This window comes from Anser anser (genome assembly GCF_964211835.1).
Source record: "Anser anser genome assembly, chromosome: W".
NCBI classification, from domain to species: domain Eukaryota; kingdom Metazoa; phylum Chordata; class Aves; order Anseriformes; family Anatidae; genus Anser; species Anser anser.
Window position 1 is genome coordinate 14,381,349 of NC_139731.1, and position 19,856 is coordinate 14,401,204.

Here is a 19,856-nt window from a genome sequence, read left to right on the forward strand (position 1 = left end):
TTGTATTTTGTTTTTGACATTTCTTCTGGGTTTTCAATTGTGTATTTACATAGCACTGAACCATCTAAAATGAAACAGCTACAAATCAGTTTAACTGAGATTGCTACACCACTGAAATAATAGAACATTTACAGCGCAACTTCTTGGTAATCTGCACACTTCTTCTGAGAAAGATGATGCATCTTGACTCATTGCCACTGGGCTGGACACACATCCCTTCTAACTGGACTCTCCGCAGCATAGACCATCCTGTGGTAGGCCAATTTGCTGTCGAAAGCTGCAACACTATATTTTTATTTCGTCTTATTAGATCTTATTTTTTTTTCCATTTCCTTTTTCTCCAGAATCCTGTAGCTCTTAAGCTTCGGTCAAGTTCTTTCAAGATAACTGAAAGCAAGAAATTGCCTCAAAAAAAAAAAAACTCTTTATTGTGCAACTCCCATACCCCAGGGAGAGAAGGTTTAGCTTATTTCTCCTGTTTCCAGTCACACCCCTTATCTGCAAGCTCGGGCAACTGGAAAGAAGCAAATATTTTATTTAAACATTAAAAAACTAACTAAGTGGGATTACATGCAGAATTGTGGTAATACTGCACTGGGTTTGGCTGGGATGGAGTTAACTTTCCCTGCAGCAGCCCATACAGTGCTGTGCTCTGCACTCGTAGCTAAAACAGCAGTGGTATCACACCAGTGTTGTGTCTGCTGCTGAGCAATCAGGACAGCACAGCATCAGGACTCCCTCTATCCCTCCCTCCCCCCCAGGAGCCAGCAGGCTGGGGGTGGGCAAGAGGTGGGGAGGGGACATCGCCAGGGCAGCTGACCTAAACCAACCAAAGGGATATTCCATACCATATGATGTCACATTCAGCAATAAAAGGTGGAAAAAGGAAGGAGAGGGGAGGGGTGGGCTCTTGTGAAAACATCTGTCTGCCCGAACAATGGCTAAGTGCGTTGAGGCCCTGCTTCAAGGACGTGGTCAAGCATCGCTCGTTGGTGGGAAGTAGAGAGTAATTTCTTTCCTCTGCACTTCCACATGGCCTTTGCTTGTTTGTTTGTTTTCCCTTTTTCCCTTTCCCTTTTCCCTTTAGCTAAATTATGTAATTATTAATAATTTTCCCTTAATAATTATTTTTCCTTTAATTAAATTATCCTTATCTCAATCTGTGAGTTGTTTTCTTTCCTTTTCTTCTTCCCCTCCTCTTCTGAGGAGGGGGTGTGAGAGAGCGGTTGTGGTGGAGTTCAGCTACCTAGCAAGGTAAAACTACCACAACTACTAAGGTTAATTTTATTTCTGACAGGATTTCTACATAAGCCTCCTTCAGTTCAACCTATGCTTTTCAGCCTGGTACTAGTCTAATCAACAGAGGGATCTGAGAGAGGACATGACCCACCTGGAAGAAGAGGTAAGGAAAAAAAGAATCCTTGAATGAGTTGGAAACACCTGGAAATTTTAATGCATCTGGAGCAGTTTTGAGTGTGAAGCAGGAAAATCAGAAATAAAAAGTTAAACATGGTTTTGTGCCACCCACAGCTTAGTTCTGCTGATCGAGGAACTCCACTGTAGAGCACAGCCACAAAAACTTTCATTATAAAGAAATTTAAATGGGGAATTTTGACAGTGCTCCAATTCTGAAGGAAATAAACGACATTCCATCTGTTTCTAAAATACCTAGTAAAATTAACGTTTCCTATGACTCTCATCCAAGTAGATCACAAACAGATGTTTTGGAAATTCATCCAGATCATCAGATCACAAAAGGCAGAAAGGACTCCTCCTACTGTCCATACCACGGCGTCCATCCCTCAGGAGCAAACTGCTCCAACCTGGGTCCCCCACGGGCAGCAGCTCCTGCCAGGTCACCTGCCCCTGCATGGGCTCCTCTCCACGGGCTACAGGTCGGGCCCGGAATCTGCTCCGGCAGGGGTCTTCCACAGGCCGCAGCCTCATAAAGTGCAGGTTCACCTGCTCCACCATGGTCTCCTCCACGGAACCCTGCTCCACCATGGTACACCATGGGATGCAGGGGGACAGCCTGCTTCACCATGGTTCTCACCACAGGCCGCAGGGGCCTTCTGCTCCAGTGCCTGGAGCACCTCTCCCCCTCCTTCCTCACGGACCTTGGCATCTGCAAGGCTGTTTCTCACTCCTCTCTTTCTCCCAGTTGCTGTTCCCCAGCAGTTTGTTTTTTTCTTTTACCTGTCTTAAATATGCTCTCACAGAAGTGCAAACAATAATGCTTATTGGCCCAGCTCTGGCCAGCGGCAGGGCCCTTATCTAACATGGGGCAGCTTCTAGATTCTTCTCGCAGAAACCACCCCTATGACCCCCCCCACTACCAAAACCTTGCCATGTAAACCCACTACAAGCCCACGCAGGATCAGTTCAGCAAGAACTGCATCCCGTGGGAGGGACCCCACATTGGAGCAGGGGAAGAGAGTGACCGAGAAGGAGCGGCGGAGACGAAGTGCTATAGACTGACCGTAACCCTCATTCCCCCATTCCCCTGCGCCGCTCAGGGGGAGGAGGTGAAAGAGGGTGGATGGGAGGAAGGCATTTTTGGTTTCTTTCCTTTTTTTCTTACTTCTCTAGCTTATCATTAATAGGTAATAAATCTTACTGTCTCCCTACTCTGAGTCTGTTTTGCCCATCATGATAATTGTTGAGCGATCTCCCCGTCCTTATCTCAACTCTTGAGACCTTTGCATCATATTTTCTCCCCCTTTCCCTTTGAGGAGGGGGAGTGAGAGAGTGGTTGCGGTGGAGCTCGGCTGCCTGCTCAACTAACTTGACTAACAACCACACGTATCAGCACAGGCTGGGGGGTGACCTGCTGGACAGGAGCTCTGAGGAGAAGGACCTGGGGGTCCTGGTGGACGACAGGTTGACCATGAGCCAGCAGTGTGCCCTCATGGCCAAGAGGGCCAATGGGATCCTGGCGTGCATTAAAAGGAGCGTGGCCAGCAGGTCAAGGGAGGTGATCCTCCCCCTCTACTCTGCCCTGGTCAGGCCTCACCTGGAGTACTGTGTCCAGTTCTGGGCTCCCCGGTACAAAAAAGACAGGGATCTCCTGGAAAGAGTCCAGCGGAGGGCCACAAAGATGATACGGGGCCTGGAGCATCTTCCCTATGAAGAAAGGCTGCGAGACCTGGGTCTGTTCAGCCTGGAGAAGAGAAGACTGAGAGGGGATCTCATCAATGTGTATAAATACCTGAGGTGTGGGAGACAGAGGGATTTGGCCAACCTCTTCTCAGTGGTTTGTGGGGACAGGACAAGGGGTAATGGCCACAAGATGGAGCCCAGGAAGTTCCGAACCAGCATGCGAAAGAACTTCTTCACGGTGAGGGTGACGGAGCACTGGAACAGGCTGCCCAGGGAGGTTGTGGAGTCTCCTTCTCTGGAGATATTCAAGGCCTGTCTGGACACCTACCTGGGCAGCCTGCTCTAGGGAACCTGCAGGAGGGGTTGGACCCAATGATCTCTCGAGGTCCCTTCCAACCCCTTCGATTCTGTGATTCTGTGATTCTGTGACTAAAAAACACCACAGTCCTTTTGGGCGCCCAATGTGGGGCTCGAGACGTAACGGGCAAAACATGGACTGGATGTTTTTTTTATGAATGTAATAGTTGTGAAGATTTCAAGAAAGCAGTAATTGTGAGGAATGTTTCATATTAGTGTTGTGAAGGGATGAGGGGTGGAGTGTGTGCAAATTATCCACTTTGTCCGTGTTGTGATGATTGTAAAGTAAGAGTATATTCGGATTATTCTTAAATATGCTTTTCACAGAGGCGAGGGGTGGAATGTAGTGGGTTTACGTGGCAAGGTTTTGGTAACAGGGGGCCATAGGTGTAGCTTCTGTGAGAAGAATCTAGAAGCTGCCCCATGTTAGATAAGGGCCCCAGTGCTGGCCAGAGCCGGGCCAATAAGCATTATTGTTTGCACCTCTGTGAGAGTATATTTAAGAAAGGGAAAAAAAACACTGCGCCACACACAGCAGCTGGGAGAGTGAGAGGAGTGAGGAACATCCTTGCATATGTCAAGGTCAGTGAACAAGGAGGGGTAGAGGTGCTCCAGGCACCGGAGCAGAAGTCCCCTGCAGCCTGTGGTGAGGACCATGGTGAAGCAGGTTGCCCCCCTGCAGCCCATGGTGTACTATGGTGCGGCGACTGAGTGCACAGACTCTTACTGTGATCAAGTAAGAATCTTTATTGCAACCCGGCTATGCTGCTTTTATACACTTTCCTTCCAGAGGTTTTTTGTTCCACAAAACCCTCCAGCCCCCCTTTACAGTCCTTTGATTCTTGTATTTCTCAGGCTGGTAGGTACCTGATTGCAACCTCCTATTCCCATGACAAGTTTTGGTCAACACTTCATTACTTTCCTCTTTCTTGGGCCTTGTAGCAGTCCTTGCTCTTATCTCCTCTTGTTATTTATGTATGCCTCAGGCTCCATGGTGACTCTCATCCTCCACATTTCTCTTGTCTTCAGAACTCCCTTCCTGGATTCTCACGAGTCTTATCCACATTCCTAATTAAACCTACTTTTTCTACATTTCCCACAATTTATCCATATACATTGCTAATCAAACATGCATTTTCTATATGATTATGTATCCCACAATTCCCCCTTTTTTGTTTATTACAGTAAATATGCTGTTCCCATCTTCGATTATTACAATTGCTAAGTAAGCCAGTAATTCAAATTCTTGATCCTGTTTTGTAGGTCATATTTTTTAATAACATCGCAGTACACGCTTCAGTATCTAACATCCTATTAATTCTACGATTCACAATCTGTTGAACACATGACATTATACACTGCAAACAAAGCATAAGCACTACAAAAAGCTACAACTAACATGATAACTACTATAAGCACATGTTTCGCCCAGGGTCCTATTCCACAGAGCCATACCAAAATTCCCAAAGGATTACATTCTGTTTGTAACTGTAATTGATTTGTTAATCCTTTCAGCTTCTGGATGCTTTGATGCACTGATTCGGAGTGATCACTAAGATTCATATAACACATACCTTCAAAATCTTGGCAACCATGGCCCTGGGCTAACAAAAGAAAGTCAATTGCTGCTCTATTTTGTAAAGAAGCATGTCGAATTGAATCTACGTCCATCAATAATCCAGTTACGGCATTGCTGGTAGCATTGCTTTCTTTTGCTAACCAACAACCTAACTTATTAAGAGTAGCTAAAGCTTTAGCTGTCACAATAGCAGGAGCTAAAGAACCAAAGATTCGTTGTGCTGTGTTCCAGAATTCCACATGGGAATCACAGGATGGATCAAATTGGATACTTGATCTTTTTTGTTGTCATGTAATGTTCTGTAATTCTTGGACATTAGGGTGAAATAGTGTTAAATGACCAATTGTACGCGGTCCACCATTGGCTTTTGCAGGAACCCCTTTTCAGGCCCTATCCACACATATGAAAAAAAAAATAAATTATCTGGCAATCCCAATGCTACATCTCCCGGTGCCAATGCCAACAGTGCTATGTAATTACACCATACTGACTTATTTCTGTAGACCCCCCATGCCAGTAACGTCAAAACCTGCTCTGTTGATATATATACCACTGCTGTAATTGAGATAAAAACAAAACAGGGCCTGGATCAATCCCATTAATTCTAAATCTTGAGTTTTAAGTGACATTGCCGGGAAGTTTCCCATAAATGCTATTCCTGTACCTGAATCACTTCCATGATACCACCCTGCTGGCCGAGATTCCCGTTTTCGCCAGGTCGCTTTACACCACCATTCAAGCTCCCACCTGCTTGTAGTTGAACAATTGTGCTTTGTTGTATTATTATACAGCATATCCCATTCTGCTGATGATAAAGGGACACCCACTAAACATGTACGGAACGGATTACTTGGAGTGGTCATAGCAATGTGCATTTCTGATTGGTTGATAGCACGGGCCAATGTTAACTATACATTAGTTGTTGGCAGTCGCAGATCATGCATTGTTATTACTTTAGGTATCATCAAGCTCAATATTATGATAATCATTTTCAGTGGGGTGTCTTTTAAAAAGGGGTGAACAAAGCGAGTGGGAATCCAGCGAGGGCCAGAACCTGCGGAAACACAAGCATATCCACATCCCCAGGTTATTAATGGTACTGGACCTTCCCATTGCCCTGTCCCCATGTTTCGCACATTAACCATCGGTCATTCCTTGAGCATGGGTGAGGATCCAAAATGCTGATCAACATGTATTGTTCCTGTAACATCACGATTTAAAAACTTAAGAACAAATAATGCTTTATATAGATGTTCCTGTGGAGTCTCTCCCATACTGCTGACTGGCTGAGCTCAGAGGGTGGTGATCGGCGGTGCAGAGTCCGGCTGGAGCCCTGTGACTAGCGGTGTTCCCCAGGGGTCGGTGCTGGGTCTGGTCTTGTTCAACATCTTCATCGACGACCTTGACGAGGGAATAGTGTCTGCCCTCAGCAAGTATGCTGATGATACAAAGCTGGGAGGAGTGGCCGACATGCCAGAAGGCTGTGCTGCCATTCAGCGAGACCTGGACCGCCTGGAGAGCTGAGCAGGAAGTAACCAAATGAGGTTTAACAAGAGCAAGTGTAGAGTCCTGCACCTGGGAAGGAACAACCGGACGTATCAGTACAGACTGGGGGATGACCTGCTGGAGAGGAGCTCTGAGGAGAAGGACCTGGGGGTCCTGGTGGACGACAGGTTGACCATGAGCCAGCAGTGTGCCCTCATGGCCAAGAGGGCCAATGGGATCCTGGCGTGCATTAAAAGGAGCGTGGCCAGCAGGTCAAGGGAGGTGATCCTCCCCCTCTACTCTGCCCTGGTCAGGCCTCACCTGGAGTACTGTGTCCAGTTCTGGGCTCCCCGGTACAAAAAAGACAGGGATCTCCTGGAAAGAGTCCAGCGGAGGGCCACAAAGATGATACAGGGCCTGGAGCATCTTCCCTATGAAGAAAGGCTGAGAGACCTGGGTCTGTTCAGCCTGGAGAAGAGAAGACTGAGAGGGGATCTCATCAATGTGTATAAATACCTGAGGTGTGGGAGACAGAGGGATTTGGCCAACCTCTTCTCAGTGGTTTGTGGGGACAGGACAAGGGGTAATGACCACAAGATGGAGCACAGGAAGTTCCATACCAACAAGCGAAAGAACTTCTTCACGGTGAGGGTGACGGAGCACTGGAACAGGCTGCCCAGGGAGGTTGTGGAGTCTCCTTCTCTGGAGATATTCAAGGCCTGTCTGGACGCCTACCTGGGCAACCTGCTCTAGGGAACCTGCTTTGGCAGGGGGGTTGGACCCGATGATCTTTCGAGGTCCCTTCCAACCCCTACAATTCTGTGATTCTGTGATATTCCCCCTTTTTTGTTTATAAAGCATGTGTTTAAGTGTTTGATATGTATGTTCTATGATGGCTTGACTGGTTGGGGAATGAGGAATGCCTGTAATGCGTCGAATACCCCATTCTTGAAAAAATAGTTTAGTGTTATGCGCTGTGTATGCAGGACCATTATCTGTTTTTATTGTCTGAGGCACCCCCCATAGTTGCAAAGGCTGACAACCAATGTCATTTTGTATGTCTGCTGTGCTCCCCCATGTGTGCAGTAGCTACTATGTAAGATGAAAATGTGTCTACAGTGACATGGACATATTTCAACCGACTGAACTGATATGTGTAACATCGGTCTGCCAAACTTGTAATGATGTTATTCCTCTAGGGTTGGTACCAACAACCAGTAAAGGAGTAAGAGCTTGGAAATCTCGACAGGATAGTATGATGTTGTGAGCCTGCTGTTTTGTTAATTGAAATTGTTTTTTGTAATGCTCTCTGATTTTGATGAAAAAAATGATGTGATAATTTGGCTTTTTCGAATAGCTGAGGAGCTGCAAAAGCTACAGTCATCTCTTCTGCCTTATTATTTCCCTCTGTGATTGGTCCTGGTAACACAGTGTGGGATCTCACATGGGTAATGAAATAGGGGATAGTATGATGAGAGACATAATACCACAGCTGTTTCAATTGAGTGAACAAAAGTGGATTATCCACTTCTTTCAGGAATGCTCCCTCGATCCTTTGTGTGAGTCCTGCAACATATAAAGAATCTGTTATTACATTCAATTGTTTGTCATGAAACTTTTGGAAGGCTCTGGTTACAGCAGCAAGTTCCACAACTTGTGGAAACCCCATTACTACTTGCACATCAGATTGCCATTGTACTTACTGCCACACAACAACAGCACGTTGCGTCTTTCCTGATCCATCTGTAAACACAGTAACAGCATCAGTTAGAGGGGTAGGAGAGAGCATAATAGTTGGGGCTATGGAGACATTGCAAAGATTATATAACAATTTGTGTTTTGGCATGGGAACAGAGAACTGTCCTGCATAATCCGCAGTAGCTATCTGCATTAATGTGGAGTTGGCTAATATCCACTCCTAATTTTTCTTCGGCAATGGTATATAAATACAGGCAGGTTCTTCTGCCTTAATAGTCTGTAATCGATGTTGCGTGCACTGAATAACCACAGCGAACAGTTCAACCTGAGATGTTACTGTCTTCAAAAAGGCATGAGGCAAAAATACCCATTTTAGAATTAGCGCAAAAATGCGATGACTATATTGGTTCTGCAATTCACTAGCAAATTTGTCTAAGCAGGCTTGGGCTTCTGCCATTAATCTGCGTGGAGATGTGAGATCGGGATCCCGCTTTAAAAGCTGAAACAAAAGGTGAAGCTCCTGTGTAGCGATGCCTAACAATGGTCGGAGCCAGTTTATAGTACCTAATAATTTCTGCAATTCATTTAGTGTTTTTACTTGTGGTATAATTCAAATCTGCTGCGGATGGATAGTTTGGGTTGTTATCTTCCATCTCAAATACTTGCATGGAGAAATGGATTGAACCTTTTCTTTGGCCACTTGCAATCCTATTGAGGTAACTGCTTCCTGTACTTGTGTGACCACATGTGGCAATTCGTTAGAGCTCTCTGTTGTGATTAAAAGATCATACATATAGTGGTATATAACTGCTTGAGGCCAAGCCTTTTGCACAGGATGAAGTGCAGACGTCACCGTCAGTTGACAAATAGTAGGGCTATTTAACATTCCTTGACGGAGTACAGTCCAGTGATAACGCTGCACCGGGCTCTGACAATTTACTGATGGAACTGAAAAAGCAAATCTCAGAGCATCCTTGGGGTGGAGCCGTATGGTAAGAAAATGTCTTTCAAATCAATAACTATTGTGGGCCAATTTTCTGGTATCATTGCAGGAGATGGGACCCCAGGCTGCAAGGCTCCCATCGGTTCTATTACAGCATTAATTGCCCTCAAGTCCTGTAACAATCGCCACTTTCCTGACTTCTTAAGGATCACAAAAACTGGAGTGTTCCGGGGACTTCTCGTAGGCACTATATGGCCTGTTTCTAGTTGTTCCTTAACCAATTCTCTTAGCGGCAGCATCTTTTCCTTCTTTAAGGGCCACTGATCAATCCAAATGGGTTGTTTGCTTTTCCATGTTAGCTGGATTGGTTGCTGCCTGTCAATGGCCCTTAATGAAAATGTGTCTGCAGCATGAGGCCCCACTGACTTAAAACATCTCAACCCCATAATGTGCAGGGCACTGATAACACATAAGGGGCAGTACGGGCTAGCTGGCCATCTGGGCCCTTTGAAACTCGGTTGTTTTCACATCAGCTCCAGTGTCCACTAATCCTGCCATCTGGAGACCGTCAACCATACAAGTCAATAAGGGCCAACTGACAAACAGGACCACAGAATCGCTGGAGCACCTGTGCTGCCAAATCCCCCTGAACAAGACACTTCACTCGTTCCAGCCAGTGAATGAAAAGGCACTAATTGTGCAATCCTTTGACCTTGTGGGATGTGGCAGGGAGGTGATGGTGTCCGTGTCATAATTTTGATTTCCCCTTTATAATCAGCATCAATAACACCCGGGAGAACAAAAAGTCCCATCCTGGTAACTGAGGAGCGTCCTAATAGCAAAGCACTTTTTCCTCCCCCTGAAGGCCTTCTGACTCCTGTAGGAATTAAGATGACTGAGGCATCTTTCAGGGTGACAGGCTGGGAGGTGGCCAGGTCCAATCTGGCACTGCCTGAGGTAGCTGGTCAGAGGGCGCGGGCGGCACAATTGGAGCTGGGGTCTGAACCGTACTTGCTATTGTCACGTGGTCTTGCGCTCTTTTGCCTATTTAAAGGCCGACCGTTCACATGAAACCTGGATTGGCATTCACTCGCCCAGTGAAGACCCTTCCCACATCGAGGGCACGGCCGCGTCGGTCTAGTGGATGGGTCTTTACTCGATTTTAGGGTGTTGTTTTTTTTGTTTGTTTGTTTTGTTTTTTACAGTTTCGCTTGAGATGACCCGGCTCTCCACAATTAAAACAATTGGCCTTTTGTGCCAGCCCCACTGTGACATGCGAGGATAAAGCGTCAGCCAACAGCGACATCTCGTGGGTCTCTGTTCCTACATCCTGGCAGGCTTTGATCATATCGGTTATAGTGGGGTTAGTGGTTTTAATAGATCGCAAAATTTTCCTAAAGTCTGCATTAGCGTTTTCAATTGCCAGTTGTCACAATAGAATCTCCCGTGCGGCAGGATTCTCCACCTGACGTTCTAAAACATTCTGCAAACAATCCAGAAATTTTATATAGGGCTCGGTGGCTCCCTGCTTTATAGTTGCAAATGAAGCATCTGAATTGTTAGTATCTGGGCTCCTTCTTATAACACGCAATACTAACGTTTTACTTAAAACCAGGCATGCCGGTGATGAGCTAAGGGATGGTGCGCTAGAATCAGAGGGACTGTGTGCCAGTGAGGTCCTTTGGTCGGCTCCACAAGGTGCTGTGTGTAGGGAAGCGCATTTGAAGTGCTTCTACACAAACACACGCAGTATGAGGAATAAAATGGATGAGCTAGAAGTCTTGGCCCAGTCCCACAGCTACGACATCATCGGCATAAGCGAAACCTGGTGGGATGAGTCCTGTGGCTGGTGTGCTGCAATAGATGGTTACAGGCTGTTCAGGAGGGACAGGCAGGGTAGGCGAGGTGGCGGGGTGGCGATGTATGTGAAGCATGGGCTGGACTGAGTGGAACTTCAAGTTGGGGATAGCAAAGTTGAGAGCCTCTGGGTAAGGATTAAGGGACGAACAAATAAAGGGGATGTCGTTGTGGGAGTCTATTACAGACCACCCGGACAGGACGACAATGCCGATGAATTATTCTTTGCAGAACTAAGAGATGCCTCGAGATCAACTCCCCTTGTCCTTATGGGGGACTTCAACTTGCCAGACGTCAACTGGGATCACCACACGGCCGACACGAGCAAGTCCAGGAGGTTCATAAAGCACCTAGATGATAACTTCCTGGTGCAGGTGCTAAGGGAGCCAACTAGGAAAGGTGCCCTCCTTGATCTGTTGCTGGAAAACAGCGAGTGGGAGACGTGGCAATTGGCGGCTGTCTCGGCCATAGTGACCGTGAAGTGGTTGAGTTTAGAATTTATGGTGACAGAAGGAAAACTGCCACCAAAACTTCAGGCCTGGATATGGGGAAAGCAGACTTCAGGCTGCTCAGGGAACTAGTTATTAAGATCCCCTGGGAAGCTGCTTTTGAAGGCATTGGCATCCATTAGTGCTGGTCAATCTTTAAGCACTGCCTCCTAAAAGCACAGGATCAGGCAATTCCAAAATATCGGAAGGCAGGCAGGCGGGGCAGAAGGCCGGCCTGGCTGACCAGGGATCTTCTACTGGAGCTTAGGCGAAAAAAGAAAGTGTACGGCTACTGGAAGGAGGGTCAGGCGACGAGGAAGGAATACAGGGACACTGTTTGCGTTTGTAGGGAGAAAATTTGTGTGGCCAAAGCCCAACTAGAGTTGAAGCTGGCCATGTCTGTGAGAGACAATAAAAAAGGTTTTTTTAGATATGTTAACAGAAAAAGGAGAACCAAAGAAAACAGAGGTCCACTACTTGATGGGGAAGGTCACCTCACAGACAAGGACATAGGCAAAGCAGAGACATTTAATGCCTTCTTCACCTCTGTCTTCAATGCTGATGATGGGCTTCAGGACCCAGGGTGCCCTGAGCTGGAGGACCATGACGGAGGGAATGACAAACTCCCAACCGACCCTGAACGTGTGCGGGATTTGCTGCTCCACCTGGATCCATACAAGTCCATGGGTCCAGATGGGATCCATCCCAGGGTGCTCAAAGAGTTGGCTGATGTCATCGCAGGACCTCTCTCAATTATTTTTCAATGATCTTGGGAATCTGGAGAGGTCCCATTGGACTGGAAGCTGGCAAATGTTGTCCCAATTTTCAAGAAGGGTAAGAAAGAAGACCCTAGTAATTACAGGCCTGTCAGTCTCACATCAGTGCCTGGTTAAATTATGAAGATGATTCTTGAAGTTATTGAGGCACACCTGGGGGACAATGCAGTCATGGGCCCCAGCCAACATGGGTTCACAAGGGGTAGGTCCTGCCTAACAAATCTGATTTCCTTTTATGATAAGATCACCCATCTAGTCGATCAAGGGAAACCAGCTGATGTGATCTTTTTGGACTTCAACAAGGCTTTTGACATGGTTTCCCATAGGATCCTACTGGACAAAATGTTCAGCATACAACTTAACAAAACCATCATATGATGGGTGAGCAATTGGCTGACAGGTAGGGCTCAAAACGTTATGGTAAACAGGGTTATATCATGCTGGTGGCCAGTCACCAGTGGGGTCCCACAAGGCTCCATTTTAGGGCCAGCCCTCTTCATTGTCTTTATAAATGATTTGGATGTAGGACTAGAAGGTGTTTTGAGCAAATTTTCCGACGACACCAAACTTGGAGGAGCTGTGGACTCTGATGAGGGTGGAAAGGCCTTGCAGAGAGATCTGGACAGACTGGAGAGCTGGGCGATCACCAACCACATGAAGTTTAACAAAAGCAAGCGCCGGGCCCTGCACCTGGGACAGGGCAACCCTGGCTATACGTACAGACTGGGCGATGAGATGCTGGGGAGCACCCCTCAGAGAGGGATCTGGGGGTTGTGGTTGACAGCAAGTTGAATATGAGCCAGCAGTGTGCCCTGGCAGCCAGGAGGGCCAACCGTATCCTGGGGTGCATCAAGCACGGCATTGCTAGTCGGTCGAGGGAAGAGATTGTCCCGCTCTACTGTGTGCTGGTGCGGCCTCACCTCGAGTACTGTGTGCAGTTCTGGGCACCACAGTACAAAAAGGACATGAAACTGTTGGAGAGTGTCCAGAGGAGGGCGACGAAGATGGTGAAGGGCCTAGAGGGGAAGACATATGAGGAGCGGCTGAGGGCACTGGGCCTGTTCAGCCTGGAGAAGAGGAGGCTGAGGGGGGGACCTCATCGCGGTCTACAACTTCCTCGCGAGGGGGAGTGGAGAGGCAGGTGACCTATTCACTGTAAACACCAGTGATAGGACCCGCGGGAATGGTGTTAAGCTGAGGCAGGGGAAGTTTAGGCTGGACATCAGGAAGAGGTTCTTCACCAAGAGGGTGATCGCACACTGGAACAGGCTCCCCAGGGAAGCAGTCACTGCACCAAGCCTGTCTGAATTTAAGAAACGATTGGACTGTGCACTTAGTCACATGGTCTAAACTTTTGGGCAGACCTGTGTGGTGCCAAGAGTTGGACTAGATGATCCTTATGGGTCCCTTCAAACTCGGGATATTCTATGATTCTATGATACTTACTCAAAACATTGTCTATCCAATTGTCCTTGCACTTGTGGGTGTGAGAAAAATCTCAATAATTTTCTTCAGACAGGATCTTTTGTGAAGCTATTTTATTCGCGATTGCAATGGCAGGTGTCCTGCAAATAGGAGCGCCCCACAGAAAGCATATCATAACCTTATATTCCCTATTACCCGACATGTGATCACCTCCCCTGTTTCCTCATTGGCTGAGTACTACAGGTTCACAAGCTACTCGACGCCTTTCCATACCATATATGTACAATTTTATTTGATCAACCTTTAATTTCTCCTCTCTTCTCTTTTTTTTTTCTCTTTTCTTGTAATTAGAGAACTTGTGATCTTTGTTTTTTTTACTATTCTTACACTGCTCATCCTGTTTTTCTCAGTCTTCCACCTTATTTTGGAACAGTGGGGCCTTCTGCTGTCCACTTATCTACTTAGCATTTCTCCTTGTTATGACTACACAACTACCTTGGAATACAGAAAATTAGTTCTCTACTGCAAAAACACATTCTGTCTCGAAAACAAGTTCTGCTGCAAAAACACAACTTGGTTTCTCACGATTCCCCCCTCTTCTTTTCTTACTTCTATTGTTTTTGCACTTCCTCAGGTTCTTGAGTCTTTTCAACACTAGGGTGCAATATTTCTCTTCAGATGCATTGGGGAATAATCATTTCTGTTAAAAACTTCGATTTTCAGAAGATGCTATACAGGGATTAATACAAGGAATAAGCAAACAAATTAAAACACACAATATCACTATTATTATAATAATAAAACAAAATAGTTGTTTGAGCCAATTCCATTGTTGTGGTTTAACCCGGCTGGCAGCTAAACACCACACAGCCGTTCGCTCACCCTCCCCCCTCCCTCTCTGGGATGGGGGAGAGAAACGGGAAAGTGAAGCCTGTGAGTTGAGATAAAGACAGTTTATTAAGACAGGAAAATAATAATAACAATAATAATAATAATAGTGATAATGGTAATAGTATTAACAATAATAATGTGTAAGAAAACAAGTGATGCACAATGCAATTGCTCACCACCCGCTGACCGATGCCCAGCCTATTCCCGAGCAGCCGCCCCCCCACCCCGGCCAGCCACCCCTATATATTGTTTAGCATGACGTCAGATGGTATGGAATACCCCTTTGGCCAGTTTGGGTCAGCTGTCCTGGGTCTGTCCCCTCCCAGCTCCTGCTGCACCCCCAGCCTGCCCGCTGGCAGGACAGAGCGAGAAGCCGAAAAGTCCTTGGCCTGGTGTAAACACTGCTCTGCAACAATTAAAACATCAGCATGTTATCAGCGCTCTTCTCATCCTAATCCAAAACATAGCACCCTACCAGCTACTATGAGCTACTTAACTCTGTCCTAACTGGAACCAGGACAGATATCCACCCCTTATTCCATACCATTTATGTCATGCTCAGGTTACACTCTGTCCAATACATTCTAATTAATCACCATTTTCATCTATGATATATAGCAATCATGGTAGTGATGACATACATTATTATATAATAATTAACATACTACAATTCAACTCATGGGCTATTCTCACCCAGTATCAAATCCCCTTGAGGTACACACCGGACCTCCCCATTCTTTTGCATTACCCACCAAGTGCATCCAGGTCCCTGAGCAAAAGCAATTCCACGAATGGGTTTGCCTTTTCCTGAGGCAGGAGTAGCCCAGACTGTTTTACCCAGCATGTTTCTTTCGTGCACTACAGGAACTTTATCCCCTTCTACAGTGCGTAACAGGTTTGATTGGGCAGGTCCAGCTCGGTTGGCAGATCCCCTGGTATTGACTAACCAGGTGGCCTTTGCCAAATGTGTATCCCAATTTTTGAATGTCCCAGCACCCATTGCTTTCAGTGTAGTCTTCAACAGTCCATTGTATCGTTCAACTTTTCCAGAGGCTGGTGCATGATAGGGGATGTGATACACCCACTCAATACCATGTTCTTTGGCCCAAGTGTCTACAAGGTTGTTTCGGAAATGAGTCCCGTTGTCTGACTCAATTCTCTCTGGGGTGCCATGTCGCCATAGGACTTGCTTTTCAAGGCCCAGGATAGTGTTCCGGGCGGTGGCATGGGGCACAGGATATGTTTCCAGCCATCCGGTGGTTGCTTCCACCATTGTAAGTACGTGGCGCTTGCCGTTGCGGGTTTGAGGGAGTGTGATGTAATCAATCTGCCAGGCCTCTCCATATTTATATTTCAGCCATCGTCCTCCATACCAAAGAGGTTTTGACCGTTTGGCTTGCTTGATTGCAGCACATGTTTCACAGTCATGAATAACCTGTGCTATAGTGTCCATGGTCAGGTCCACCCCTCGATCACGAGCCCATCTGTAGGTTGCATCTCTACCTTGATGGCCTGAGGTGTCATGGGCCCATCGGGCTATAAATAATTCACCTTTATGTTGCCAGTCCAGGTCCACCTGAGCCACTTCAATCTTAGCAGCCTGATCCACCTGCTGGTTGTTTTGGTGTTCTTCAGTAGCCCGATTCTTGGGCACATGAGCATCTACATGGCGTACCTTTACAACCAGGTTCTCTACCCGGGCAGCAATATCTTGCCACAATGCCGCAGCCCAGATGGGCTTGCCCCTGCGCTGCCAGTTGTTCTGCTTCCATTGCTGTAACCACCCCCACAGGGCATTTGCTACCATCCATGAATCAGTATAGATATAGAGAACTGGCCACTTTTCTCGTTCAGCAATATCTAAAGCCAGCTGAATGGCTTTTACTTCTGCAAACTGACTCGATTCACCTTCTCCCTCAGCAGCTTCTGCAACTCGTCGTGTAGGACTCCATACAGCAGCTTTCCATCTCCGATGCTTTCCCACAATACGACAGGACCCGTCAGTGAACAAGGCATATTTCTTCTCATTTTCTGGTAGCTTGTTGTACAGGGGGGCTTCTTCAGCACGAACCACCTCCTCCTCTGGTGATATCCCAAAGTATTTGCCTTCTGGCCAGTCCATAATCACCTCCAAGATTCCTGGGCGACTGGGGTTTCCTATTCGAGCCCGCTGAGTAATCAGTGCAACCCACTTGCTCCATGTAGCATCAGTTGCATGATGCGTAGAGGGGACCCTTCCTTTGAACATCCAGCCTAGTACCGGCAGTCGGGGTGCCAGGAGGAGCTGCGCTTCAGTACCGACCACTTCCGAAGCAGATCGAACTCCTTCATATGCTGCCAATATCTCCTTTTCAGTTGGAGTATAGCGGGCTTCAGATCCTCTGTATCCCCGACTCCAAAACCCCAGGGGTCGACCTCGAGTTTCCCCAGGTTCTTTCTGCCAGAGGCTCCAGGTGGGACCATTCTCCCCGGCTGCGGTGTAGAGCACATTCTTTACATCTGGTCCTGTTCGGACTGGCCCGAGGGCTACTGCATGAACTATTTCCTGCTTAATTTGTTCAAAGGCTTGTCGTTGCTCAGGGCCCCATTCAAAAGCATTCTTCTTACGGGTTACTTGGTAGAGCGGGTTTACAATCAGACTGTAATTTGGAATATGCATTCTCCAAAACCCCACGACACCTAGGAAAGTTTGTGTTTCTTTTTTGCTAGTTGGTGGAGACATAGCTGTTATTTTGTTGATCACATCCATTGGGATTTGACGACGTCCATCTTGCCATTTTATTCCTAAAAACTGGATCTCTCGTGCAGGTCCTTTAACTTTATTCTGTTTTATGGCAAAACCAGCCTTCAGAAGGATTTGGACTATTTTCTTCCCTTTCTCGAAAACTTCTTCTGCAGTGTCACCCCACACAATGATGTCATCGATGTACTGCAGGTGTTCAGGAGCTTCCCCCTGCTCCAGCGCAGACTGGATCAGTCCATGGCAAATGGTAGGGCTGTGTTTCCACCCCTGGGGCAGCCGATTCCAAGTATATTGGACTCCCCTCCAAGTGAAAGCAAACTGTGGCCTGCACTGTGCTGCTAGAGGGATGGAGAAAAATGCATTAGCGATATCAGTTGTGGCATACCACTTGGCTGCCTTTGATTCCAGTTCATACTGGAGTTCTAGCATGTCCGGCACTGCAGCACTCAGTGGTGGCGTGACTTCGTTCAGGCCACGATAGTCCACTGTTAGTCTCCACTCACCATTAGACTTTCGCACTGGCCATATGGGACTATTAAAAGGTGAATGAGTCTTGCTGATCACTCCTTGGCTCTCCAGTTGACGAATTAGCTTATGGATGGGACTCAGGGAGTCTCGGTTGGTGCGATATTGCCGCCGGTGCACAGTTGTGGTAGCGATCGGCACTTGCTGTTCTTCAACCCTCAGCAACCCCACAACAGAAGGGTCCTCTGAGAGACCAGGCAAGGTAGACAACTGTTTAATGTCCTCTGTCTCCAAAGCAGCTATGCCAAAAGCCCAGCGGAACCCTTTTGGGTCCTTGAAATATCCTCTTCTAAGATAGTCTATGCCAAGGATGCACGGAGCATCTGGGCCAGTCACAATACGGTGCTTTTGCCACTCATTACCGGTTAGACTCACTTCAGCCTCCAATACAGTTAACTGCTGGGATCCCCCCGTCACACCATAAATACAGATGGGCTCTGGCCCTTTATAGCTTGATGGCATTAGAGTACATTGTGCACCGGTGTCTACCAAAGCCTTATACTTCTGTGCGTCTGACGTGCCAGGCCATCGAATCCACACACTCCAATAAACTCGATTGTCCCTTTCCTCCCCCTGGCTGGAGGCAGGGCCCCTCTAGTCCTGGTCAGAATCTTCATTTCTGTGTTTAAAGGACTGCCTGCTGGAAGTTGGAGCAGCAAACCTTTCAGAGAACTCCTTTTTCCCAATTGTTTTCCTTTGCAATTCACGTACCCGTGCCTCTAGGGTCGCAGTAGATTTTCCATCCCATTTTCTCATGTCCTCTCCATGGTCACGTAGGTAAAACCACAGGGTGGCGCGGTGTGTGTGCCCACCATATTGTCTTCCTTGCATAGATGAACGTTTACCCCTAATAGCTGAGACACTGGTTTGTACAGGTGGGGAGGAAAATAAACTCTCTTTAAGTTGGTGGATCTCTTCAGAAAGTTTCTCCAAGGTATTCTCTTTTAGCTGGTGGACACTGGTTCGTTCAGGTGGAGGGGAAGATAATCTTTCTTCAAGTTGGTGGATCTTTTCAGAAAGTTTCTCCAAAGCATTCTCTTTTAGCTGGTGGACACTGGTTCGTTCAGGTGAAGGGGAAGATAATCTTTCTTCAAGTTGGTGGATCTTTTCAGAAAGTTTCTCCAAAGCATTCTCTTTTAGCTGGTGGACACTGGTTCGTTCAGGTGAAGGGGAAGATAATCTTTCTTCAAGTCGGTGGATCTTTTCAGAAAGTTTCTCTAAAGCATTCTCTTTTAGCTGGTGGACACTGGTTCGTTCAGGTGGAGGGGAAGATAAATTCTCTTTAAGTTGGTGGACCTCTTCAGAGAGTTTCTCCACAGCTGAGACACAGGCCTTTAGGGAAGAGGAGAGATTTCCTTCGTACTGCCGGAGTATTTTAGTCACTTCATTCACTGTGGGATTCTCCTCCGTTTTCCAGGCTAGCATTGCCAATGAGCTGGCATATGATGATGGTGCACTCCGTACAAACTTCCGCCACGTGGGTGGTGTACACTGGACTGCATCTGGATCTGTGGATGTTTGTGCGTCGTCTAGGTCCTTATAAATTACTTCCCGTACGGCCAATTCCCTCAGGTACTGAATTCCCTTCTCCATGGTGGTCCATTTGCTTGGTAAACATACAAGTTCTTCCTTGAAGAGATACCTTTCCTTCACAGCTGACAGGAGACGCCTCCAGAGGCTGCGAGATTGTGCTCCATCTCCAATTGCTTTGTCAATGCATGCGTCCCTAGCAAGGGATCCCAGCCGCCTGGCTTCCTTGCCCTCCAATTCCACATAATTGGCTCCCGTGTCCCAGCACCGGAGCAGCCAGGTGACAAGCTGCTCGCCTATACAGCGACCAAAATCTTTTCGCACATCTCGTAGCTCACGCTGGTATAGAGTCCGGGTAATTACTGTTGATTTTTCGACATCCTCATCCTCATCTTCAGTCTTCTGCACCTTTGATGGCCGGTGTAGAGTCCGGGTAGTTACTGTTGATTTTCCGACATCC

At 47.0% G+C, this 19,856-nt stretch overlaps 1 protein-coding gene across 1 annotated transcript; it reads left to right on the top strand.

Annotated features, from left to right (window-relative positions):
• The first annotated feature begins 212 nt into the window (after positions 1 to 212).
• Positions 213 to 14,768, top strand: LOC310888786 (uncharacterized protein). The gene is made up of 3 exons (XM_083815867.1): positions 213 to 254; positions 1,298 to 1,402; positions 6,286 to 14,768. The coding sequence occupies exon 3, from the start codon at positions 6,575 to 6,577 to the stop codon at positions 7,271 to 7,273; it is 699 nt and encodes a 232-aa protein (XP_083671993.1). The 5' UTR covers positions 213 to 254; positions 1,298 to 1,402; positions 6,286 to 6,574; the 3' UTR covers positions 7,274 to 14,768.
• Positions 14,769 to 19,856: the final 5,088 nt, after the last annotated feature.